Genomic DNA, 27,704 nt, shown 5'->3' with positions numbered 1-27,704 from the left:
TGCCTTTGAAATTATTAAGTCATTTCAGTTTTTATTCCAGAGTCATACAAAGCACTATCATCTGTATTATTTAGCAGTGGCTTTCAAAACATTTTTGCCATTTCACAGTAAAAACAAAACAAACAAACAAAAAACCTTTATATCATGATTCAGGTCATATTTATTCATTCCTTCAATTAAGTAAGTATTAACTACCTACAATATGCCAAATACTATTCTCAGCAGAATACAGGAGTAAACAAAAAGGAAGGAGGGAACAAAAGCCCTTGCCTTCAAAGACCTTACATGCTAGTGGAGCATACGATAAACAACATAAGTAAAACACACAGAAAAGGAAGACTCATGAACAAAACCTCCTATTACTACGTGCCATGTACTCTGATATTTTCTATTTTATACGAAAAAAAAAGCAGGTCACACCCCATTCAGCTATGAAGTTGGCCTCTCAATTCGGTAACGTGCTGAGACCTACACTTTGAAAAATACTGATCTAGACACTTTATGGAGTAGGCAGAGTGTGTTCTGTGCCCGTTATACAGATGAGACAGAGTGACACGTAAATCTCAAGGTTAAGTGGGTTAGCTGCACACACGCGCGCTCCGAGGGAAGCAACGCTGGCACGTGTCCTCAGGGCTCCTGACGGAGCCCACTGCTGCCCTCGCCATTATCCTCTGCGGTCCTCACAACTGTCGTAGTCCCTCCTTCTCTTTGACTATGAAATCCTGACCTCTACCTGGAGCAGCTCTTCCCTGCCCTGCCAGGTAAAATCCCATCGATACTCCTAGGCCTGTGTAGACTGCCCGTCTCCGGCTCCTGTGCCACTCACTGGGCGCTGGCTTCCTCACTGCTGTACCACAGTAGGATCCTCTCCACCGTGACCTCTTTAAGAGCAAGTCTTACTCTCCTTTTCCCCCCAGGGCACAGCTTTACAGAGTAGGTATTAAAAAATACACATGGAACTGAACTGAATTTGTAAGTGACTCAAAGGAGAGGGGTGAAGGAAATGCTTACTCTGTTTGAAAGGCTGAGACCAGAAAAGATACCACTGGAAAGAAGATCTCTTTACCGAGGTTATAAAAGTCACACATTTGGCAGAGGCTTCAACAATAAAAAACTATAAAATCCAAAAAATGTATCTCCTTAGCATCGGTAGATTTAGAACGATGCCAGCCTGGATCGCACAGAACAGAAACTTAGTCAAATCAATTCAAGGAAATGAGGACCATGATAAGAAAGGCCAAGGCTAGCTGTGTGGACCTGAGGCAGGGCAGAGGCGAAGGCCCCAGGCGATCCTCAGCAGCAGAAGAAAGGGCACCTTTGCTGCAATGGTGACCATTACGATGGGGACAGCTGCCAACTCACCCAAATGAAGAAAAGCAGTCGCAGGTCTCAACAGAAAGAATCTAAATGGCACAGCCACATCTAGAACTGTCCACTCCTTCTCATATAGTTGGGGTAAGATGGGGCTGTGTGGTTGGTACAAATATCTAAGGGAAGGAGAGAGAAGAAACTCTTCAAAAAGGGAGATGGACTTATTCTAATTATTGACCCAAACTGGAATATAAAGTTTAAATTTCAGGCTACCACCAGAGAGGATGGGGACTCAAGGCCAAGATGAGGTCAGTTATAAAAAATACTGTATCTGTGATATAGTAGAAAACTTAATTTCAGTCCTATTAAAAGTAAAAAAATGTCGGTTAGCTAAACGACCTCTAAGTTTCAGGGACCTACAACTGAATTCTCTAACCCATGGTTTTCAGACTTTATTTTGAATTACAGACACTAATTCCGTGGGACTAGGGTCAGCTGTAGGGACTGCATATTTAAATAAGCACCCTGGATTCTGTTAAAGATGTATCACGCTGAGAAACTTGCTTAACCTAATTCTTTCCTTTTTACAATAACTAAAAAGGGGCTCAACTTTAGTTAATGTTTCTAATTAGAGCAAAAATGGGCAGTAAAACTGTACAGGCACACCATTCATGCAGTAACACTAAATAAGAGCATATACAAAACTTAAAACTACATTTCTTATTAATTGTTTTTAGTAGCATTTAGTCGCATAATTTGTAGTGGCATAGGTTTATAAAAGATGTTTAAGACTGGCTGGGAACTTAGTCTTATCTTGGGTTTTCCTTTAAAATTGAGAATAGGGGAACGAGTCACAAGTTAAAGGATATTTCAGGATACGTTGATTATAAACTCAAAAGGTACACTGATATCAATTCTATAAACAGTAAATGTGAATGTAACTTATTTAAGCCTATTGGTTCACATTTTTTAAAAGCACCCTCATTTGTTTAAAGTTAAGTACTTTAAATGGTTCTTGAAAGTCTACTGTAGACATAATATACTCAGTCCAACTAGCTGGTGGTGGGGTGGGTTTATATGACCACATCCAATTCAGAGTCTGACTCAGAATTAAAAATCAAACTGCATTACACAAAAGTTACCGTCATGGGTAGCATAATCGGTTCCTCAGATAATACAGCTTCCAGAGCTATCATCATCCTGGTCACCCTTCTTTTTTGCTTTCACTTACACATATCTTTCTTTTAAAGAAACAAAATATGTAAAAGTTCACCAAAATTCGGCAAGTCACAGTTTGTATAGCACTGACTGATAGTAGCTTTGGCATTTGATATTACAAAGTTACTTTTGTTACAAATATTTTCTTCATTCTGGGTCAAGGCGAGGTAAAACAGGAAGAATAAGATTCCCAAATGCAGAGTCTTGAGTTATGAAGTATCCCGATGAATGTGCGTGGGCATGCTGGGAAAGAGTGAAAAAGAAAGAAAGAAAAAGGCAATTCAGCTGTTAAGAGTCACAATTCTTCAACCAAGGCAGTAAAATTACTTATCCTCTCTGAGTGCTTGAGACCAAATTTGTTTTAAAAATCAGTTCTTATGCTGTTAATTTTGTTTAAATACACAGGAGATGGATAATAATAAAGAATTCATATTAACAATTTGCACCAGGTACTAATTTATCATCCCCACTGTCTCCCCTGTGATTCTCTTCAGTCAGTAATTGAGTCGAAGACATGAATTACTTTGTTCCTTGGAGTGGGGAGGAAAACTAGCAACAAAGGTCCCAAAGTACTCTGCTCTTGGTCAGTAAAGCAGGAGAGTGAGAAAGAAGGGCAGTAGTTGGAAGGAGAAGGGGGAAAAACAGCTGATTACTGGTGATTAAGATACCAACATTTTGTAGAGAATGTTGGCATATAAATAACAGAAAACCACCAGTGACGTCCCTTGTCACTAAACAAAGGACTGTTCATAGGTTGTCTAAAGTGAGGTGATCTTTAATATCCCTTCCAATCCTGAGATTCTAAGGTTTAAAAGCATAGGTAACGATGTCTAGTGCAAGGTTTCTAGGAATCTTAGTTAAATTATCCAAGATCAATGAAATACTAAAATTGGTTATCATAATAAGAACAATCTTTTTAACTGATAGATTATCACATTCCTATAGTCTTTAAACATTTCCTGCACAACAGACATGCTGACCATTAAAAACAGAATCCAGACTATCACAGGACATAGCGGCACACGACAAATTTGAAAAACTAGATATGTGCTATTAAAGTGGCCAGTTCAGCTTTTCAGGGTCCATCCAAGTACCCTAAACTCTTCTGTGTGCAGCAGTCCCTTGCCAGGTGTGGCACAGAATCAATCAGGACCATGTCAACACCATGAAAGATACTTTCATTACTGCCGTATCGGGTCCTTAAATCCTCCGGGCATGCCTGAATGTCAGCAAACAACTGCAATTACGTGTGGAACGTTTTTATTGATACTGCTCCACTGAAATACAAAATAAGAACAGTGCTGGTTGCCAAGCCCCGGGAATCTCCAATGAGACAAGAATGGCAGCCGCACTCCCCTCACCTGCAAAGCCGCCTTCTGCTGGGCTGCAATGTGCTGCTGCTCAGCGTGGTCCCGGAAGTCCTTGTTAAGAGCGGGTCTCGAGAGCGCAATGCTAAAACGGGAATCTTAGTTACTGACTGTTTAGAGACTCCCTTACTTCTGAATCACATTTTTCTTTAGATATTCTAAATAGGGGTTACAAAAAAGAACTTCCTGAATCAGTCTTCTTTCCTTCTCCCACTGTCTACGTTAATTTATATGAAGAAAGCCTATATTATTTACTAGGGCTTCAGATTATCTCCTTTTAATTGATGATTTATGGTCCTCTGCTTTCAGACAGATTTGAGGTACTCTGGTCTATCATAAAGTTACATTTATGATGAAAACTAAAGAGTTGAATGTTTCAAGCACAAGGTAGAACATGCAAAGGTAGGACTGAAGGTCAGGGCTCGGGAGGGGAGAAATGGGTTGGCAAAAAATGAGGCTAGGGAGGAAGGCAGGTGCCGGGATATGTAGAGCCTTGTGAAATAAGAAATGAAGACCTTCTCCTAACAGTGAAGGGAGACTCCCAAAGAGCGTTATAAGCAGAAGAGTGACTTGATCAGAATTACCACACTACAGTTCAGAAAGACCGCCACTGTGACAGACAGTGCTGGTCATCTCCCCAACAACTGTTGCTCTCCCTTCTTCCTCGCTGCTAATGGAACCCACACTTAGTTCAATTATCGTTGGTCCCATTCTTCATGGTGGGCCAGGTTATCCCCCAGGGGGTGAACTTTGACTGGTATAAGACAATACCATTTCCCTTGCTGGTTTCCTGTTTAGGCAAGAGAAAGGTTCGCAATTCTGGGCAGCTAGACTTCACGGGTAGTCTGCTTGAAGGCTTTGAGAACGTTTTCCTCACTCGTACAAAATGGACCCAGGAGAGGAACCTTTCTGGCTTTTGCCTCTATGGGGGCTCGGTGTACAGTGATGCCTAGGCTACTGCAGTCATATTTTGACCGGTAAGGAGGTGCTGACCCACGGAGAAGGGCAGAAAGGAGAGAAGAAAGGAAGCTCGATCAGTGCTGACACTGGTGTGCCGCTGCAATGAGCCATTCTGCACTTGATCTTAGCCAAAAGGCCGAGAAGCGATAGTGAGCCATTCTGGAATCACCTTATCTTCACGCTTCTGGTTAACCTATACCCTAACGTTTAGGCCAACTTTTTGGTTTTCTGTTACTTCCAGATTAAAACATCCTAACTGACACAACTGATAAATGTATTCGAGAGAACTTAAGACTGTGGGAAATTCAGTCTTTACACAAAGAGGCAAAAAATGAGAGTGGCCAGGAAATTCAGTCTTTACACAAAGAGGCAAAAACTGAGAGTGGCCAGGACCAGGGCAGCATCAGTTGCAATAAAGAAAAATGGACAAGTCTGAGACACATTTCAAAATATAAACATAAGAGAATGACAAACGTTTAGAGATGGAAGTAAGAGGGAATAATAAACAATTAAAGTCCACATTTCTGACTCTGATTACTAGTAGATCTGTACCACTCATGGAGACAAGCAAGCCAACAATGTTAAGTAGGTAGGGAGGGAGGGAAGATGAGTTCGGTGCGGGACATACTCAGTTTGAAATGCCTGGAAGACATCAAAGTGCAGATGTCCAGGAGGCAGTCTGGTGCTTCAGACAGAGGACGAGGCTGGAGATGCAAATGTATAAAAGTTATCAGCACATAAACTACAGGCTGTGAAAGTGAATGCAACTGTCCAGTGAAAAGACGTAGGCTGGGAGACTGGACCTAGAACAGAACTCTGAGGAATATCAACATTCAAGAGACAGGAAGTGGGACTTCCTTGGTGGCGCAGTGGTTAAGAAGCTGCCTGCCAATGCAGGGGACACAGGTTCAAGCCCTGGTCCAGGAAGACCCCACATACTGCACAGAAACTAAGCCCGTGTGCCACAACTACTGAGCCTGCACTCTAGAGCCCACGAGCCACAACTCCTGAGCCTCTGTGCCACAACTACTGAAGCCCTGTGCGCCTAGAGCCCATGCTCCGCAACGAGAAGCTACCGCAATGAGAAGCCCACGCATCGCAACAAAGACCCAACACAGCCAAAAAATAATTAATTTTTTAAAAAAGAGAGAGAGGCAGTGGAGAAATGTCTGCAAAAGAAACCAAGATAGTATAACAGTGGATGAATGGAAGCCAAGGAAAGAGAGTATTTTAAGGAAGGCGCTGTATACAATGGAATACCACTCAGCCATTAAAAAAAAGAAAGAAATCTTGCCATTGATGACAACAAATACCATATGATCTCACTTATATATGGAATCTAAAAAACAAAACACACAAAACAAAATGAAAACAGATTCATATACACCTGAAACTAACACAACATCGTAAATCAACTATACTCCAAAATATATATTAACCAATAAAGAAAAGAAAACAGACTCATAGACTCATAGATAGAACAAACAGGTGGTTACCAGAGGGGAGCAGGTTGGGGGTGGGCAAAATAGGTGAAGGGGATTAAGAGGCACAAACCTTCAGTGAGAAAATAAAGAAGTCACAGGAATGTAATATACAGCACAAGGAATATGATTCATGATACCGTATTAATTTTGTGTGGAGACAATAGTTCCTAGGCACTGTGGCGATCATTTCACAATGTATGCTCATGTCAAATCACTGTGTAGTACACCTGAAGCTAACACAACTCCATTTCAATTAAAAAAAAAAAAAAGGGCGCAATCAGTGGTGTCAAACAATGCTAGGAAGTCTAACAAGAAAAGGACTTTGGTCCACCAGATTTAGCCACAAGGAGGCTGCAAGCGACCTAGGCTCAAACCTGTTCTTTGGGTTGGAGGTGGGGAGGCGCGGAAGTCAGATTGTAGTGGGTTGGGGAGTAAATAAGTGAGAAAGCAGAGATGAGTATGTACAGACAACTCCTTTAAGAGGTCTGGCTGACTCTGCACACCTAAAAATATACATTAGCTCTAGCTTTCACGAGAGTCCTTTCCTGTATACTGAATTCACCAGGGACAGTCCCCTAAAGAAACAGAAGAATATTTTGTACTATATTATATATTATACTTTTACTAGAAATCAATCTAACAAGCAAATAAAATAACAGAAACAGATAAAAAAAAGAGAGGGGAAAGTTAGGGTGGTGGCTGAATGGGATAACGGATGTCAGGGAAGAGATTTAAGATGGCAGAAACAGAATACAATAAAGATCATTAAGCTACCGCAACTTTACCTATTTTGCATAATGCTTAAAAAGTGGGACATTAACAATAATTTCAGTAACAAAACAACTATACAAAACTCTTTTCTTTTTTTGAAAGTAGGCTGTAGGGAAATTTTAAGTCTGATGAGAATTAAAATATTTAAAATCTAAGCAATTAAATAACTTTTCAAGTCTAACTAGGAAATAAAACATGTTAAATTCCAATGTTAAAGAAACAAACCATTGCCAACCAATTTCAGTTATACTGTCCAAGATATTTTTTATATCACTGAATATAAAAACCACATTATTCTTCAATACCTAGCTCCAGGATGATTTGTTGAAGATTGGTTCTGCATTAGTAATTTTCTTTTTTCTTTGTCCAGTTCTGCCAAGATTGCAACTCTATTTTTGTTTTGAAAACCTAAAAAAAGAGAGAGTGTTGGGGACGAGAAAGAGAAATAAAATGTTTTAGAGCTTTTTTATAAACCTAGGCTACCTAGAAACCCAGAAAGCAAAATTCTGTTCTCTAACATGATAACGAACCCACTAGTAGGCAGTTTCCCTAGATGGTTACTATCTCCCTACTGCCTATTTTCCAGCAACTTTAATAGGATAATACGCAGATAAATGCAAAGGATAATACTGACTGAGGACTTTTTTTAAGACTTAGTTCTAAAGAATTTTAATCATCAAAGTATGGGTAACCGCATTTGTTTTATAACAAAATCTCTGCAGCCCCAAATGCTACAGGGACCAAGCTCTATCCTGCTGAATCTCTGGGAGTGAAGATTTTCTTAGTTCTCAGTTTTAGGCCTCTCTGTGAATGCCTCTTTCATGAGGGGAAAGCATTAGATACACTCAGGTCACAACAGTATTTTTCTCAACTGCTTTCATTCAGAGATGTAATGAAATGCTTTCATTCAGAGACACACAGTCTTTCAAGGAACAAGTCAGAGAACTGCAACTGACTAGAAAGCAATTCTGAGAGAGAAATGGAGCATAACTGACAGGGTACAAACAGATAGGTCCCTTATCAATTTTGAGCTTCAATTTTAACGTAAGATCTAGAGCAGAGGTTCTAAGTCCTGGCCCAGGAGCAGCATCCAACTATGTTTTTAAAATCTGAATTAAATGCCAACATGTAAACACTGTATACAAAATTCTCAGATTACTTGCTCCTCTTGAAACATCTCAAGGTCTGGCACAGGGGTCTGGATGCCTCCATGGCAACAACTATGTAGAACAAAGAAACAGTTGTCCCCTTTAGCTGGGCACTCTCCAGCTTGTTACAGTCCTTATCAGATTTGTTTATACCTGTAGGCATTTAAGTTTCTGATCCCTAATTTAGAAGAAAACAAATGGAAAGGTTAAAGGATTAGGGAAAAAACTACAGAGGCAAAAAAAGCCCAGGGGACTAGAATCACTGGGTTAGCATCTCTGCGCTAGAAGAAAGAATGAAGAATGGAGAAGGAGGGAGCTTTCAAGCAGAGCAGAAGTAAGCACTCCTAAGGGTACTCACATGAGGGATTATAAGCACTTTATATTGATCATAAAGGGGAATTGGGTGGTAGGATGCATATTTCCTCCTCTCCTGGGGAGAGGAGTTAGGTCAGGGACAGCGCAGGACGTACAAGAACAGGAGCATTCACTGAGATTCACACTGAGATCGGGCTGAACCAGAAGCAGCTGAGGCTTGCGGCACTTTCCCCTAAACCTGCTCTTAAATCTAGCAACAGTAAACTGACTCAGGCCAGGCCAGAAATGGGCAAAACCTGTCTCTGCCACAGCCATTTTAGGAATTTATCATCTCCATTTTCCTTCTCTGCCCCCTCACGCTTATGCTATCAACCTGTCATCAAATTCTAGTAATAGCAGACTCCTTTCTGGAACAGATAATTCACACTAACACATTCTGGTACTTCTGAGGAGATGATTTTGCAAGCCTTCCAGGTGATTCTTCATCTATTCTAATCCTAATTCTAATCTTCCTTCCTGCCGACCTCTTAGTTAATCTTCCAGGGAAGAAACTCTATAAGGCCTTTACATGCCACATGTCATTACAGGCTCCACCCAACCTCATAGACAGGACTGCCTCAGGAGAAGTCTTCTACCTAAGGAAGGATTTAATACAGAACTCCCAAGAATGTACGATACTTATGCCTGTGAGCGCTAATGCTGTGGTAAAGGGTGCCATGTGTAAAAATAATTGAAACTTTGTCGAAATACTGTTAAAGAAACACCATTACCAAAGTAATATAGAATGTCAAGTCCAAACAACCTAATAAGTATGATGTCCTAACATCTTGTAGTTTTTAAAAAAAATAATACCCATAAATTGAAAGAAAAATATTTATTTCATTTTAAAATAACCACTAATGCAGTGTGTGTACCTGGGCACTGTATAACTTTGCAAACCTGGGAATCAGTTCAGACACTACCATCCTCATTCCCTGTTCCACACAGTACTTGTTTTTTATCAAAGCAATTGCCAAAAACCCACTTCACAAAAATATGACATCGTCGAAAGTAATGCAGCACACTGGTAAGTTACACTTATTAAATTGCCTGTATTTCACCATTTTCTACCTACAGAAACAATAATTTCATATGATTCACTAACTTTAAAAATAGATCACATGTCTTTCTTGGCTTGATCAGTAACAGCCTCCTTTAAAAGAATTTCATGCATGTTTGACAATTGGAGCACAGGTAGCTATAGTGAACTCCCTGTTACCATGGAAATTAAGTGTGAAAATTAGTAACTATAGGCTCTAAATTAATATTAATACACTAGTTTCTTTGTCCATGACCTTTGCCCACTAAGGAGAGCTATGTTATTCTCAATCTATTTTACTACTCATGGTGAGCCTGTTACCCAAATAAACAAATCAGTCAGTATTATATGGATCGGATGGGAAGTATAGAATATGGGTATTATTGATTTTATATAATAGAAACTTCCCTAAAAGTAATGTCATACAAATTAAAGTAAGATTATTATGGAAGGATAAGTATACTGTAATGTGTTATTTAGAGGAATGCAGAAGTGAGTTCTTTGTAAAGTGAAGAATGCTTTCCAGCTTGAGGTTGGCCAGGCAACAACTGGAACATTAAAAAGAGAATAATAGGGCTTCCCTGGTGGCGCAGTGGTTGAGAGTCTGCCTGCCGATGCAGGGGACACGGGTTCGTGCCCCGGTCCGGGAAGATCCCACATGCCGAGGATCCGCGTACCCAAAAAAAAAAAAAAAAAAAAAAAAAAAGAGAATAATAATTATAACTAAATGGAACAAACTGAATCCATGATAAACCATGAATTCATAAAAAGATACAAAAAAGAAAGTTAGGGAATTCCCTGGGAGCCCAGTGGTTAGGACTCTGCGCTTTCACTGCCAAGGGGCCGGATTCAATCCCTGGTCGGGGAACTAAGATCTCACGACCCGTGTGGTGCGGCCAAAGAAAAGTTAAAGTATATAAAAAGATTGTAAAGAAAGGTAAAATAATAGTCATTATGGTGAGTGTTAACATCTAGATGTTTTGTTTCTCCTATTAAGTTTATGTCTGTTTATAAAGCATAGCTGTTTACTTTTTTGTTTAGTTACAGGAGGATGGGGTAGATATAGGGAACTGTGGATAAGCCAACTAGTCCCAGAAAAAGCAAGTTATATACCAAGAACAGGAGGGTCAGATCAGAGCAGGTCCTCACACACACACACACCATTTGAAAGGAAACGCAGTGGTAGATGAGCACCCATGGTCACACACAGTGACCAAGGAGAAACCCTGAGCTCTAACTGGATGAATTAGCGGAATATCCTAAAGAGAGCTAATGGTACAGACCTGATCCCTGATTTCCTGGGAGATGAAACGTCCATATTCCTGGCAGGAATGCTACCAGAAAAGGGCAATTCATAATGACAACAGAACAGTGGGTTATAAAATGCTAATCACATTTAAAAAAAAAAAGAAGAAGAAGAAGAAGATTTCATTCAGGGAGTAACCCCAGGTTGCAAGAAACTAAAAATCTATGCGAAAAGGCATGAGTTAAAAAAAAAAAAATCTCATTAACTTGGCAAGTTTAGTTACAGAAGTGACCAAGTGCACACCAATGCAACTTTTAAATCATCTTTAAAGGCATAAGCAAATCTTATGATTTACCTAAGAATCCAATCCATCAACAAACCCTAAACCTTGACTAATCTGAAATTTTGTTTTGTTTTGGTAGTGGTAAGACAACCATAACCATAGGAAGGTATAAAAAAAATTACTAAAGTCCTGGGAAAGTACAGAAATAAGAATCTGGGAAGATTATTATAATCCAAGGAAGATTAAAAAAACAAAGTACTACAGAGAGAGTAAATGAATTAATTAAACCCGTGGGTTAGTATTTTAAAATAGGTTTAATTTTAAGTATAGTAAGTAAGTTTGTTTGTGTCTTTCGGGGGGCTACGCGGGCCTCCCACTGTTGCGGCCTCTCCCGCTGCAGAGCACAGGCTCCGGACGCACAGGCTCAGCGGCCATGGCCCACGGGCCCAGCCACTCTGCGGCACGTGGGATCCTCCCGGACCAGGGCACGAACCCCCATCCCCTGCATCGGCAGGTGGACTCTCAACCACTGTGCCACCAGGGAAGCCCTAAGTATAGTAAGTTTTGCCATCACTATATAAAGTGAAGTATTATAGAAGTCAAATTAATTGTAATTAAAACTGTTATTAAAGAGAATTTAACTAAATAAGCTTGTAATCAATTCTAAATGCTTAAAACATTTTATTTTGGAACTTAGTTTATAAGTAGGTTTAAAAACTGAGCATGAATTATGAGCAGTGATGAGGATTTTTCTCCATGCACAAAATCCCCTTAGACATTAAAGAACTTGTTAAAACAGTTAAATAAGCTGTCATTAGACAGGGGTAGCGCATAGCCTTCCTTCCCTGGTAAAGGATAATGCCTCTCTCTGTATCTCACTTAATGCCCCACGCTCCCACCCAGAAGCCTGAGTTTTATCCTTATAATACCTCCTTCTTCCTACCCACATCCAACCAATCACCTAGTCCAATCAATTTTATATCCTTGATGTCTCTAAAATATCTTCCCCTTTCAACTGCTATTCCACAGTCTAACCAGGCAAGGTTATCTCCTGCATAACATTCAAGAACTTAATGTCTACATGTAGGCAGCTGAGAGCCACAAAAACTATTTTACAGGGAAAGGGTATGGTCAGGTCTATTAGACTTTTACTTTCTGAGCTTGTCTTATGCCCTGAAACCTATGCTTCCCCCTTGAGCGTTCAAAAATAATCTAGTACTAATTTACATGTCAGTTTTGTACAAAACATTTGCTGTATTACAGAAATATATAAAAGTCAACAGATAGCAGTTAGGTAATAATAATAGCTTATTTCACATTTGAAACATAAGGCAAAAAACTAGGTAGTCAATTTGGTTATGTGAAGTAGTTAAGTGTAATTTTCTAGAGCAAGATTCTCCCACCTTCAGAGTTTGTATACAAACTTACTCTAAGGCATCAATATATAAAATTTAACTTTTATTCTAATCACTACATGAATTGTTTTTTTAAACACAAACTGTCTCTCACCATAATTCAACATTTTACTTTTACATTATCTTACATGTATCTTAAAGTTACATGTAACTTTTACATTCTTAAAAGCATGAGAGTGTTAAAATATTATCTCATGTACAGTAGGAATTACTTAATATTCCTTTATAACTAAACTTTTTCCTAATAAAATTATCTTAGAATAAAGCAGCACACTCGAAAAGTTCCACTTAGAACTATAACTCTATCTCCATTCACAATCATATATATTCTCATTTCCATATTCATTTATAGAAACATTTAACTCCCACACATTTCTGTGTCACTAAAAATATTCTGGAGTAACTAGCATTACAGCAAATTGCATTTAAAACCTAACAGCTGATATTCACTTTGCGTGAATAGCTCTATGACACTTAAACAAGGACTAATAGGAATTCCTTTTATTGAAAAAAATCTAAAACTAAAGAATGAAAATTATTGTTTGATTAGTGGATAATCTACTTTCCAATTACAGTTGTTATATTGCTTTCATAACAATTTTTAAAAAGATATTTTAAAATATTCAAATCCTTTCAAAAGATTATCTTGCAAGCTATATACTCTTCACAACTATACAGTAAATAAACTATCATCCTAAGACAGCTGTTTAGGGGGAGTTCCCTGGTGGACTAGTGCCCAGGTTCAATCCTCGATTGGGTAACTGAGATCCCACAAGCCATGTGGTGCAGCAAAAAAAAAAAAAAAAAAAGACAGCTGTTCAGTATTGGAGGAAAGTCACTGTGGCACTATTAGTTTAACATGTTTTAAGTTATTTATTGATTCAACATATATTTATTGTGTATCCATGACATACATACAGGCACTAAGGTAGAGTCTAAGGATGCAATGACGAGCCACAACTTGATTTGATGCTAGTTCTCATGGTTCTTAAACATTCCCGTGAAGATAGAGATTATCAAATAATTACACAAATGAATGTATAATTAGAGTCTAAGATGAGTAGTCTGAAATAAAGAAATAACATTCTATAAGTATTAAAAACAATCATTGTAGGAATCAAGGTTTTTGTTGGTTTTTTTTTACATCTTTATTGGAATATAATTGCTTCATACTGTTGTGTTAGTTTCTGCTGTATAACAAAGTGAATCAGCTATATGTATACATATATCCCCATATCCCCTCCCTCCCACCCTCCCTATCCCACCCCGCTAGGTGGTCACAAAGCATCGAGCTGATCTCCCTGTGCTGTGCAGCAGCTTCCCACTAGCTATCCATTTTACATTTGGAAGTGTATATACGTTAATGCTATTCTCTCTCTTCGTCCCAGCCTCCCCTTCCGCCCCCATCCTCAAGTCCAATCTCTACATCTGTGTCTTTATTCCTGCCCTGACACTAGGTTCATCAATACAACTTTTCTAGATTCCATATATATATGTGTTAGCATACGGTATTTGTTTTTCTCTTTCTGACTTACTTCACTATGTATGACAGACTCAAGGTCCATCCGCCTCACTATAAATAACTCAATTTTGTTCCTTTTCATGGCTGAATAATATTCTACTGTATATATGTGCCACATCTTCTTTACCCATTCATCTGTCAATGGACATTTAGGTTTCTTCCATCTCCCGGCTATTGTGAATAATGCTGCAGTGAACATTGTGGTACATGACTTATTTTGAATTATGGCTTTCTCAGGGTATATGCCCAGTAGTGGAATTGCTGGGTCATATGGTAGTTCTATTTTTAGTTTTTTAAGGAACCTCCACACTGTTCTCCACAGTGGCTGTATCAGTTTACATCCCCACCAACAGGAATCAATGTTGAATCAACTTGACCTAGACTGGGAGTAGGGGGAGCAGTGTCAGAGAAGTCTCCTACAGGAAGTAATGCTAGAGCTAAAATGTTAGATTAATTAGGTTAATTAGGGGTGGGGGACAAAATAACGCTTCCCCCTTTAGAAAGATCACTGTAGCTACAAGGTTGAGAATACACTAGACAAGAGAAAAAGAGACTATTACAGTAGAACAAGCTGGAGATGACAGAAGTTGTTAGTGGCCAAGGAAATGGAGAGAGATGAACAGACCCAAGAGCTTTTTAGGAAGTTAAATCAACAGGACAGTGACAGAATAAATAAGAAGTCAAGAATGAGGAAGAAGGTGTCATGGATGGTTCTGAATAAATAAGAAGTCAAGAATGAGGAAGAAGGTGTCATGGATGGTTCTGAGGTTTTTGGCTCATATAGTTAAATGGTATATTATTCGTACTGCTGCTGTAACAAATTACCACAAACTTAATGGCTTAAAACAACACAAATCTATTATCTTACAGTTCTATAGGTCAGTAGTCTCACTGGGCTAAAATCAAGTGCTGCTTTCCTTTCTGGAGGCTCTAGGAGAGAATCTGTTTCCTTCCCTTTTCCATCTTATAGATATGCCTGAGTTCCCTGGCTTGTGGTCCCCTTTCTCCAACTTAAATGCCAACAACGTTGCATGTCTCTGACCCTTCTGTGGTCATTTCTCCCTGACCACAGCCAGGAAAAAATTCTTTGCTTTTAAAGACCCATGTGGGAGGGGGACCTTCAAGATGGTGGAGGAGTAAGACATGGAAATCACCTTCCTCCCCACAAGTACATCAAAAATACATCTACATGTGGAACAACTGCTACAGAACACCTCCTGAACCCTCGCAGAAAAACTCAGACTTCCCAAAAGGCAAGAAACTCCCCATGTACTTGGGTAGGGCAAAAGTAAAAAGAAAAAACAGAGGCAAAATAATAGGGATGGGACCTGCACCTCTGGGAGGGAGCTGTGAAGGAGGAAAAGTTTCCAAACACTAGGAAGCCCCTTCACGGGCAGAAACGGGGGGTGGGCATGAGGGAAGCTTTGGAGCCACGGAGGAGAGCACAGCCACAGGGGTGCGGAGGGCAAAGTGGAGAGATTCCCACACAGAGGATCAGTGCTGACCAGCACTCACCAGCCCGAGAGGCTTGGTGGGGGCTGGGAGCTGAGGCTCCGGCTTCGGAGGTCACATCCCCAGGGAGAGGACAGATTGGCTGCGTGAACACAGCCTGAAGGGGGCTAGTGTGCCACAGCTAGCTGGGAGGGAGTCTGTGAAAACGTCTGGAACTGCCTAAGAGGCAAGAGACCATTGTTTCGGGGTGCGCAAGGAGAGGGGATTCAGAGTGCCGCCTAAACGAGCTCCGGAGACAGGCGCGAGCCGCGGCTATCAGTGTGGACCCCAGAGACGGGCATGAGACGCTAAGGTTGCTGCGGCAGCCACCAAGAAGCCTGTGTGCAAGCACAGATCCCTATCCACACCTCCCCTCCTGGGAGCCTGTGCAGCCCGCCACAGCCAGGGTCCCGGAATCCAGGGACAACTTCCCCAGAGAACGCACGGCGCCTCAGGCTGGTGCAATGTCACGCCGGCCTCTGCCGCCGCAGGCTCACCCTGCATCCGCACCCCTCCCTCCCCCCGGCCTGAGTGAGCCAGAGCCCCCTAATCGGCTGCTCCTTTAACCCCCTCCTGTATGAGCGAAGAGCAGATGCCAGAGGGTAACCTACACTTCTTTTAATATATATATTTTCCTTTTTTTCTTTTCTGAGTGTGTCTGTGTATGCTTCTTTGTGTGATTATGTATGTATAGGTTTACTTTTACCATTTGTCCTAGGGCTCTCTCTGTCCTTCTTAGTTTAGTATTTAGAGCTTATTATCATTGGTAGATTTGTTTATTGATTTGGTTGCTCTCTTTTTTTCTTTTAATATATATATTTTCCTTTTTTTCTTTTCTGAGTGTGTATGTGTATGCTTCTTTGTGTGATTATGTCTGTATAGGTTTGCTTTTACCATTTGTCCTAGGGCTCTCTCTGTCTGTTTTGGGGTTTTTTTAGTATAGTTTTTAGTGCTTGTTATCACTGGTGGATTGGTTTGGTGCTCTCTTCTTTTTTTTTTTATTTTTTATATTTTAAGAATTTTTTTAATTTTTTATTTTAGTAACTTTATTTATTTTATTATCTTTTTTTCTTTCTTTCTTTCTTTTTTCCCTTTTTTTCTGAGCTGTGTGGCTGACAAGGTCTTGTTGCTCTGGCCGGGTGTCAGGCCTGAGCCTCTGAGGTGGGAGAGCCGAGTTCAGGACAGTGGTCCACCAGAGACCTCCTGGGCCCACATAATATCAGTTGGTGAGAGCTCTCCCAGAGATCTCCATCTCAATGCTAAGACCCAGATCCACTCAACAACCAGCAAGCTCTCATGCTGGACACCCCATGCCAAACAACTAGCAAGACAGGAACACAACCCTACCCATTAGCAGAGAGGCTGCCTAAAATCAGGATACGGTCATAGACACCCCAAAACACACAACCGGACGTGGTCCTGCCCAACAGAAAGACAAGATCCAGCCTCATCCACCAGAACACAGGCATCAGTCCCCTCCACAGGAAGCCTACACAACCCACTGAACCAACCTCACCCACTGGGGTCAGACACCAAAAACAATGGGAACTACGAACCTGCATCCTGAGAAAAGGAGACCCCAAACACAGTAAGTTAAGGAAAATGAGAAGACAGAGAAATACACAGCAGATGAAGGAGCAAGGTAAAAACCCACCAGACCAAACAAATGAAGAGGAAATAGGCAATCTACCTGAAAAAGAATTCAGAGTACTGATAGTAAAGATGATCCAAAATCTTGGAAATAGAATGGAGAAAATACAAGAAACGTTTAACAAGGACCTAGAAGAACTAAAGAGCAAACAAACAATGATGAACAACAAAATAAGTGAAATTAAAAATTCTCTACAAGGAATCAACAGCAGAATAACTGAGACAGAAGAACGGATAAGTGACCTGGAAGATAAAGTAGTGGAAATAACTACCACAGAGCAGAATAAATGAAAAAGAATGAAAAGAATTGAGGACAGTCTCAGAGACCTCTGGGACAACATTAAACACACCAACATTCGAATTATAGGGGTCCCAGAAGAAGAAGAGAAAAAGTAAAGGACTGAGAAAATATTAGAAGAGATTATAGTTGAAAACTTCCCTAATATGGGAAAGGAAATAGTCAAGTCCAGGAAGCACAGAGAGTCCCATACAGAATAAATGGAGAAACACACCAAGACACATATTAATCAAACTGTCAAATAAAAAAAAAACCCCAAAGTTAGCAGGAGGAAAGAAATCATAAAGATCAGATCAGAAATAAATGAAAAAGAAATGAAGGAAAAAATAGCAAAGATCAATAAAACTAAAAGCTGGTTCTTTGAGAAGAGAAACAAAATTAATAAACCATTAGCCAGACTCATCAAGAAGAAAAGGGAGAAGACTCAAATCAATAGGATTAGAAATGAAAAAAAGAGAAGTAACAACTGACACTGCAGAAATACAAAGGATCATGAGTGATTACTACAAGCAACTATATGCCATTAAAATGGACAACCTGGAAGAAATGGACAAATTCTTAGAAATGCACAACCTGCCAAGACTGAATCAGGAAGAAATAGAAAATATAAACAGACCAGTTCCAAGCACTGAAACTGTGATTAAAAATCTTCCAACAGGGACTTCCCTGGTAGCACAGTGACTGAGAATCCGCCTGGCAATGCAGGATACACGGGTCCGATCCCCGGTCCGGGAAGATCTCACATGCCATGGAACAACTAAGCCCATGCACCACAACTACTGAGCCTGTGCTCTAGAGCCTGTAAGCCACAACTACTGAGTCTACACACCTAAAGCCCTGCACTGCAACAAGAGGCCCACACACTGCAATGAACTGTAGCCCCCACTTGCCGCAACTAGAGAAAGCCCACATGCAGCAATGAAGACCCAATGCAGCCAAAAATAATAAATTGAAAAAGAAATATCTTCCAAAAAAAAAAAGCCCAGGACCGGATGGCTTCAGAGGCGAATTCTATCAAACATTTAGAGAAGAACTAACACCTATCCTTCTCAAATTCTTCCAAAATATAGCAGAGGGAGGAACACTCCCAAACTCATTCTATGAGGCCACCATCACCCTGATACCAAAACCAGCAACGATGTCACAAAAAAAGACAACTACAGGCCAATATACTGATAAACACAGATGCAAAAATCCTCAACAAACTACTAGCAAACAAAATCTAAAAGCACATTAAAAGGATCATACACCATGATCAAGTGGGATTTATCCCAGGAATGCAAGGATTCTTCAATATATACAAATCAATCATTGTGATAAACTATATTAACAAATTGAAGGATAAAAACCATATGATCATCTCGATACATGCAGAAAAAGCTTTCAACAAAATTCAAAACCCATTTACAATAAAAACCCTCCAAAACCTCAACATAATAAAGGCCATATACGACAAACCCACAGCCAACATCATTCTCAATGGTGAAAAACTGAAACCGTTTCTACTAAGATCAGGAACAAGACAAGGTTGCCCACTCTCACCACTATTATTCAACATAGTTTTGGAATTTCTAGCCACAGCAATCAGAGAAGAAAAATAAATAAAAGAAATCCAAATCGGAAAAGAAGAAGTAAAGCTGTCGCTGTTTGCAGAATGACATGATACTATACATAGAGAATCCTAAAGATACTACCAGAAAACTACCAGGACTAATATATATGCTATATATGTATCTGTTTATATATATTTCATCATGAACAGAACGTTGACACAAATATGAATGTTAAAGGTGCTTCTGGGGAAGTCTCAGATGGATATGAGGAATATGTTATTGGAAACTGTAGGAAAAGCAGTCCTTGTTACAAAGTGGCAGGGAACTTGACCAAATTGTGTTCTAGTGTTTTGTGGAAAGTAAAAGCTGTCAGTAATGAACTTGGATATTTAACTGAGGATATTTCTAAGCAAAATGTTGAAGGTGTGACCTGGTTTCTCCTTGCTGCTTATAGTAAAGTGTGAGAGGGAGACAACTGAAAAAGGAACCAGAACTTGAAGACTGAAAATTCTCAGCTTATTCTTATTGCAAAAAATGAGAAAGTGTGTTCAGGAGAGAACACCAAAGACATGGCTGGACAGAGATTATGGGTGTGTGACATGGATCCAATCAACCATCTCAGCAGAAGCACTGTCAGCTTGGACTGAAGAGAACAGAGGTGGGATGAAATTAAGAAAGGCTGTCAGACTTCTGGGGTTCTACAAGCAGGAAGTTAGATGTTAGAGATGTCTGGATGCAAACAAGCGTCATCCTTTGAGTACAGGGAGGAATGACTCTGAAGGTGGGTCAGGGGTCAGCAGGGCTGCTACTGCCACCATGGGTCCAGAGAGCACAGGCCCAGGCAGCAGGACTGTTTCCTCATTGGTTCCCGAGGGGTTGGGGACAAAATTCAGGGAGGAGAAGGCAGAGCCACCACCCTTGTTAGAAAATTGAGCCAAATAGGATTTCACTCTCAAGCCTTAAAATCTAATGGAATTTTCCACAGAAGTTTCTTAAAATTAGCCACATATATTAATGTCATACAAATAATTTCAGCACACAAATGTGTACTGTAGAAATGTTGCAGGCTGGAGAGTAAAAGATGTGAGTTCTAGTACTGATGTTGATATAATAAACTAAATCTTTGAATAAATTAAATATCTAATGGAATTTGCCCTGCTAGGTTTTGGACTTGCTTAGGACCTGTCAGCCTTCTTCTTTCCAATTTCTTCCTTTTGGAAGGGGAATGTCTATCCTATACCTGTCCCACTATTGTATTTTGGAAGCAGATAACTTGTTTGGTTTCATAGGTTCACTATTGGAGAGGAATTTTGCCTCAGGATGAATCATACCTCTAGTCTCATTCATATCTGATTTAGATGCTATTTAGATGAAATTTTAGACTTAGAGTTGATGCTGGAATGGGTTAAGACTTTTGTGACTGTTGGAATGGGGCAAATATATTTCACATGTGAAGACTTGAATTTTGGAGGCTGAGAGGGTGGAGTGTTATAGGTTAAATTGTATCCTTGCAAAACACATAGGTTGAAGTCCTAAGCCCTAGTACCTCAGAATGTGACTGTATTTGGATACAGAGTTTTTAAAGAGGCAGTTAAGGTTGAATAAGGTCATTGGGAGTGGGCCCTAAGCCAATATGACTTGTGTCCTTATAAGAAGAGGAGATCAGGACATGCACATACAGAGAAAAGAAAGACCATGTGAAGACACAGGAAGAAAAGACACAGGCCATCTACAAGCCAAGGAGAAATCAACTCTGCTGACAACTTGATCTCAGAATTGTGAGAAAATAAATTTCTGTTGTTTAACAACAACAACAAAAAAGAATTACTAATACATGCTACTACACAGATGAACCTCAAAAACATGCTAAGTGAAACCAGACACAAGAGACCATATACTGTAAGAGTCCATTTATATGAAAGGTGTCCAGAAGAGGCAAATTTATAGAGCCAAAAAGTACATTAGTGGTTGCCCAGGCCTGTAAGAATGGGAAGTGACTGCAAACAGGCATGAGTTTTCTTTCTGGGTTAATGGAAATGTTATAAAATTAGATATTAGTGAAAGTTACACACTTTACAAAGTTACTAAAGATTCTTGAAGTGTAATCTTAATACAGGTGAATCTTATAGTATGTAAATTATATCCAAAGTTGTTTAAAAGATTTTTTTAAATAAAAAACAAAGACTCATGTGATTAAAATGGGCCCACCTGGATAATCCAGGATAATCTTCCCATCTCAAGGTCCTTAACCTTAATCACACGAGCAAAGTTCCTTTTGCTATGTAAGGTAACAAAGTCATAGATTCCGGGGATTATGACCTCGGCATTTTTTGGAGGGATGCGGGGAGAATACTATTCTGCCTACCATACTCCTTAATGATATATAAAATGTATTCAGTGGTTAAAACTCAAACTTATTCAGGGGAGACAGCCTGATGTCTAAGTCTTAGCAGAATAAAAAATACAACAACATTATTAACATGAAGTAATTAGTACCAGTAACTAGTCTTCTAGCTATCTAGTTAATGGCAAACACTTCCTGTAACTTGCAAGATTAAAAAAGTATTCAACTCTTAGCCACCTTTGGAGTTTACTGAAAATACAGATCAAGGAAAGGAATAAGCCCTAATATCTGCTCAGGTGATCTCCTTGTGTTCAAGTTCTCTCTCACTGAGACCCCAAGGACTTAACCCTTTTAAGCTACTGCCAATTTTTCTATCCTGCCACTTTTTCTATCCACTGAGGTTTCTTGTCTTCAGCACTAGCTAAATAAGATGATGAAATCTCTTCTGCTTGAATCACCCTTTCCTCCTTGCTCATTTTTCTTTTCCTCTTACAGATAAACTCACAGGCCCATTTCCCTGTAAGGATTTTCTGCTCAAAAACAGATGGAGAAGAGATACAAAAATTAAGATGAGGTCTTTTGCCCCTAGTCTAGAGCTCCCAATTTTCTTTTAGATACTATAATTAGAATGTTCTAACCCTCCAGTTAACGTGCAGTATGGGAAATCAATGAACAGGGGACTTGGACACAGATTCAATTTGGGTTCTCATCTCAGTATTACCAGTTACTATTTAATATTGGGAAAATTACCTCACTATGCAGGACTGATGGACATAACAGTGACAACTTTGAAGGGTGGTTATATGAAATATGGAAAATAAAAATAAAATACCTAGCACACTGCCTGCCACATGGTAGTTGCTTAATAAATACTAGCTATTACTGTTATTATTACCTAGTGTTCTCTATCATTTAGATTGTCAACCTCACTAGATTCTTGTCAGCCCCATTCTGACAATTCTCTGTCAGTAAACTGTTTTTCATCACACAGGGTACAACTGATTAGCACAACTTTCTAGATTACACTCACATGACAGGCCTCCCAGGCCAGTCTGAATCTGGGGATCACAAGCTCTCTTCTACTATACAAACAATCTCATGCTAGTTTACGTCATATTCTGCCTCAACTCAGTTTCATTCCTATTTGAACCTGGGCCTACAGATCAATCCTAGCCTCAGAAAACTACTGTACACTCTTTGCCTTGGCAATGAAAAATGAGGCAAAAAATCTAGTTTTGAAAAACGAACTCCAAATTGTGTCTTTGTGTCCACTCTCATCTTTAAAAATGTACAGATGCAAGAATTTTGAGATGATTTTTATGCATCACTAGGATAAATTCTTTTTTTGTTGCTTTTTTTGTATTTTTCTGCGGTATGTGGGCCTCTCACTGTTGTGGCCTCTCCCGTTGCGGAGCACAGGCTGTGGACGCGCAGGTTCACAGCTAGATCTGAAAGAGGGCCTGTCCCCTACACCAGAGACATTAATAAATTACAACACACAGATGAAGATTTCTTAAGTCATTGTTCTTTCAGTTACCATTATAAGATAATTATGGAACTTGGCATTCAATCTCCACAATAAGTAGTTCCAATACACATAAACAGTACAGAAATAATATAGAGAGTAAAATGCAATAGATCCAAATCAATAAGAATTTTAAATTTTCACTGAGAGTCTAGGAGTCTACAGAACATGATATGGACTCCCTCTGCTGGTGCCTAATAGCAGCAGCTCCATGACACCAACAATATCACGGACAAAAGAGCAACAAAAGCCAAAGGACTAATCTAAATTCGCTTCTATGTTTTTTTGTTTGTTTGTTTTATAAATTTATTTATTTATTTTTGGCCACGTTGGGTCTTCGTTGCTGTGTGCGGGCTTTCTTTTTAGTTGCAGCGAGTGGGGGCTACTTTTCATTGCGGTGCGCAGGCCTCTCATTAAGGTGGCTTCTCTTGTTACGGAGCACGGGCTCTAGGTGCGTGGGCTTCAGTAGTTGTGGCACATAGGCTCAGTAGTTGTGGCACATGGGCTTAGTTGCTCCACAGCATGTGGGATCTTCCCAGACCAGGGCTTGAACCCATGTCCTCTGCACTGGCAGGCAGATTCTTAACCACTGCGCCACCAGGAAAGTCCTCGCTTCTATTTAGATTAGGGGATGTTTCATAGTGGATTTGACTATGGATCAATCAAAGGTGACGGTAAAAATTATTGTGCTTTATTGCAACTGCTTAAAAAAAAAAAGAGTAACTAGCAAATTGTAAATCTTGCATATTTGTGCTATTAAAACAGAGGGATAAAAATATTTAATTTGTTTTCATTTGGACTGCATTGTGTGATTTTTAGCAGCATATTTTCTCTCCAAAATAGATTTCTCTTAGTTTCATTTCGGTTCAAATTAAATTATTATTATTTTATTTATTGATTTTTTTTTTTTTTTGCGGTACGCGGGCCTCCCACCGCTGCGGCCTCTCCCATTGCGGAGCACAGGCTCCGGACACGCAGGCCCAGTGGCCACAGCCACAGCTCACGGGCCCAGCCGCTCCGCGGCACGCGGGATCCTCCCGGACCCGGGCACGAACCCACGTCCCCTGCATTGGCAGGCGGACTCCCAACCACTGTGCCACCAGAGAAGCCCCGAATTAAATTATTTTTAATCTGAATCTTTATAACTTGGTGAAAAGAGGAGGTCAAAGACCATAGGGGAATACTGACCTGTGATTAGTCCATAGAGCACACAAATCACACTTGGTTATTTGAGAGAACAGAATTGTATTAGCTGGTTATAGCCAGTAAAGCTATCACCAGAGCTAGCTTTTTACAATACCACACTTCTATAAAACTCATGTAATCTTTAGTCTGTCCTAAATGCAACTAATATACTAAAACAGATTCAGTGGGCTTCCAACTTCCAGTACTAGCAGAATAGTTTGGTTAGAGTAATCCTGCCACAAATATAATTATAAATTCTGGAAAAAATACTAAACATTCATTATTTGAAGGCACTAGAGACTGACCAAAATCAGGCAGAAACTGCAACTGGTGAAATTTGGGAATTGGTGGCCTTTTGCACTCCTCAATCCACGAACAGCTTGTATAGCCTCACCTTACTGGCTTGAGGTATCAGAGGACAGAGTTCAGGACTGGCAGAGTAACCAGAAAATTAGGGGAGAGACTTGAGAGGGAAAGGCAGAAGGAGTAAAGCCTAAAACATGCCTATAAAATCCACCCAAGGTTTTTGCTTTCTGCTAAACTACACATACATGGGGGAGACAAATAAAGCACTAAAGCAGCAACTGGAAGCTTTAAAGAATGAGCAGAGATTTCAGCTGCTGCCCAACATAAGGGAGACAAGAGTTTGGAGTATGAGTTTAGCCAAGCCATCTGCTAGAATGAAAATCACATTTCAGAGGAATATAACAGAATTCAGAGTCTCTACAATGTATTAGTCATAATATCCAGTATTCAATTACAAATCACTAAATATAGTAAGAAAAAGGAAAATGTGACTCACTCTCAAAAACAAATGCAGTCAACAGAAACCAACTGAAAGATGATCTAGATGATGCAATTACCAGTGACACAGGACCAGTATCTAGACTCTTAAAAAAAAATGATAATAAAAATAACCCAAATTTTTAAAAAAGGCTTGAACAAACACTTCACAAAGGAAGATCTGCAATGGCCAATAAGCACATAAAAAAGTGTCCAACATTTGTCATCAGGGAAATCCAAATTAATACTACAATGAGATGTCACTTTACACCCTCTAAAACGGCTAAAATTGAAAAGACCAACAATGCTATATATGGAGCAACCAGAATTCTCACAGTTTACTAGAGGTAATGTAAAGTACATTCACTTTAGGAAAAGGTTTGGCAGTTTTCCATAAAGTAAACTGTACACTCAGCTGCTCCATTCCTAGATATTCATCCAAATATCTGCAAAAAGACTTACAAACGAATATTCAAAGCAGCTTCATTCACAATGGCCAAAACTGATACAACCCCAAAGTCTCCAAAAAGGAATGAATAAATAAATTGTGGTAAATTCATACAATGGAATGCTAGTCTGCAATAAAAAAGAATGAACTATTGGTACATGGCATAACATGGATGACTCTCACAGACAGTGCAGTGCGTGTAAACAACTGGACACAAACACGTTTATATGACGTTTAAAATAAAACAAGACTAAGATTAATCAAAAACTATGATGCATCAAATAAGGAGTTTAGACTTGATATGGAGAGGAAATAGAAGTTTGCCTCAAGTTCTTAAGCAGGAGACAACTTACAAAGTGGAATTTAATGCTTTCTAGAGATTAAATTTTACTTTTGAAACTTATTTTTAAATAAAAACTCCTTATTTGGGATGTATCTAACTTGACTTGCTTTACAGAGCTCTTAACACAGGTGAAAGGTGTATGAAAAGTTTTTTGAGCCAACGAAAATAAAGGAGTGGATATTGCCTAGTGACAATATAACTTCTTTAAAAGTGGTTCTAATCTCAAGTAAAAGAGCATGAGAACACAAATGTCCGAGGAGGACTTAAGGTTTACAGTGTGAATAAGATTAACACATAGGATTAATAGCTATTAAGGATGTTACATATCTGATGAAACACATCTGATGAAACGTTGGACTTGCTTCAAATATGGGGTTTTACTTGGCTATTCATTTTTAATTCTGGCTCTAGTAACAGCCCTATGCTAAATTTTCTATCAAAATACTTTACTGTATGAGGAAAAAGTTCCTAGCATTTACCTTGTCCTGAAGGGTTTGCTGCCATCTTCCTATTTTCTGTTTCAACTATGTTCCGTGGCAAGTGGTCTGCACTTTACAATCACCTGTAAAAAATAATGTGCAGACACATACCTTCATCTCTTCAGAAACATCTGTCTGAAGGGCACACAGACTTAAATCAAACGCCTCAAGTTATTTAATTAGAGAGTGAAGGTTAAATGCTTATTCTTGCAGATGTTGATACCAACATTCACCATTACTGTCTTTAATTACTTCATTAGGTTGTGTTTACCAAATACTACCAAATGTATCAACTAACTGATAGCATCAATACAATCACAGGGCTAGGAAAAAAATCACTCATCTGTAGTGCCTCTCGATTCATTTTAAAAACGTACCCAGCAACTACTGTGTATACTGAAAGCTAGAAAGGAAAAAGAGCCGAATATTTATCGCGTACATACTCTGCACCATACAAGAGCTGTAAGATGACTGAAATTAATTATTTTATTTATCACCACTTCATAGATAGGGAGATCGTGTCCAAGGTCACAAAGCTAGTGCGAAAACTTTGGACTGTTAGATTCCAAACTTCGTGCTTTTGTACTAGGCCCTGGGGGGATCCCAAATGAGGAAGACCTTACTCCCGCCCTCAAGAAACATATAATCCGGTGGAAAAAGAGAGTCTCATTCAAGCAACCGTACTAAAAAAGTTTAACAAACGCGCTCTTTACAAGGAGTAAACAGTGCTCCGGAAGCAGAGATGAACTGATTCTACCGGCGTGACGAGGGATGCCTTCTGGGGTAAGCGGGAAAGTACAAGAGCGAGCAAACAGATGTCGATTTGGAACGAAATAATATTAGGTGTCTCCTGCAGCAAAGCACAGAGCGAGCGAAGCCGGCTTAGGACGGGAGGGACAAGAGGGCCATCTTGTGACGGGGAACGTCAATCAGGGATGTGATAGGCCTGGACCTGCGTCTCAGAAAGGTCCCGGGGCGGGAGGCGTGCGTGGAGGGCAGGCAGGGCGGGGGCTGCGGCTGATACCAAGGAGAGGAGGGGGAGTGAGAAATGCTGGGAAGCAAGGCTGGCGGGGAGGCCACTGCCCTGTAACAAGGAACGGCGGCAGCGGGTCGGCGCCGGGGCCACACACCTTCATCCCCGGCACCGCCAGGCTGTCCTACTTACCGCGAGGCTAGAGAGCCCGGGACCGCCTCGCCTTCTGGTGGCGTTCTCCAAGGGGGCGCACCACTTAAAGACCGGCAAACCAAGCTCAATGCCGCGTTCTACCACCTTCCCGCCCCCGCTGCGCTTCCGCCTCCTGATGACTTACACCCGAGGGACCGGAATTCCCGCCTGCTAACGGCTGCTCTTCACGGCGATTCGTACTTTAACTGCTACCTAATGCATACGCCACTTCCCTTCCAAAGAGTGGCAGCCAGAGAGGCTCCTGGACCCTGCATGCCGCACCATCGGGGGCGGAGCCCGAACGGTGCGGGGCAGAGACCGG

The 27,704-nt window shown here is 40.2% G+C and overlaps 1 protein-coding gene across 4 annotated transcripts; it reads right to left on the bottom strand.

The window, feature by feature from the left end:
• INIP (INTS3 and NABP interacting protein) lies at window positions 1–27,641 on the bottom strand. 4 transcript variants are annotated; one of them, XM_024757265.1, is made up of 6 exons: window positions 27,383–27,641; window positions 26,218–26,300; window positions 13,515–13,661; window positions 7,417–7,519; window positions 3,891–3,981; window positions 1–2,772 (listed from the first exon to the last, which is right to left on the bottom strand). In XM_024757265.1, exons 4-6 carry the CDS (start codon window positions 7,452–7,454, stop codon window positions 2,677–2,679), a joined length of 225 nt encoding a protein of 74 aa, XP_024613033.1. In that variant the 5' UTR covers window positions 7,455–7,519; window positions 13,515–13,661; window positions 26,218–26,300; window positions 27,383–27,641; the 3' UTR covers window positions 1–2,676. The 4 variants fall into 4 exon arrangements, with proteins under 4 accessions (XP_024613033.1, XP_024613034.1, XP_024613031.1 ...); XM_024757264.1 differs by lacking the exon at window positions 13,515–13,661 and having other exon boundaries at window positions 2,596–2,772; window positions 27,383–27,640; XM_024757266.1 differs by lacking the exons at window positions 13,515–13,661; window positions 26,218–26,300.
• Window positions 27,642–27,704: the final 63 nt, after the last annotated feature.

The sequence above is a fragment of the Neophocaena asiaeorientalis genome, unplaced genomic scaffold, assembly GCF_003031525.2.
Source record: "Neophocaena asiaeorientalis asiaeorientalis breed wild unplaced genomic scaffold, Neophocaena_asiaeorientalis_V1.1 scaffold432, whole genome shotgun sequence".
NCBI lineage: Eukaryota > Metazoa > Chordata > Mammalia > Artiodactyla > Phocoenidae > Neophocaena > Neophocaena asiaeorientalis.
The sequence above is the reverse complement of the archived record's forward strand: the minus strand, read 5'-3'. Positions and strand labels throughout refer to the sequence as shown.

What these genes read in the sequence shown, in the direction of transcription:
- INIP (XM_024757263.1), bottom strand. Translation starts at nt 11,008, where the DNA reads ATGAATTGCCCTTTTCTGGTAGCATTCCTGCCAGGAATATGGACGTTT. An exon ending in ACAAATCATCCTGGAGCTAG is followed by an intron (nt 3,982 to 7,416) that starts GTATTGAAGAAT and finishes TTCCCGTTTTAG; the next exon opens with CATTGCGCTCTCGAGACCCG. An exon ending in AGCAGAAGGCGGCTTTGCAG is followed by an intron (nt 2,773 to 3,890) that starts GTGAGGGGAGTG and finishes ACTCTTTCCCAG; the next exon opens with CATGCCCACGCACATTCATC.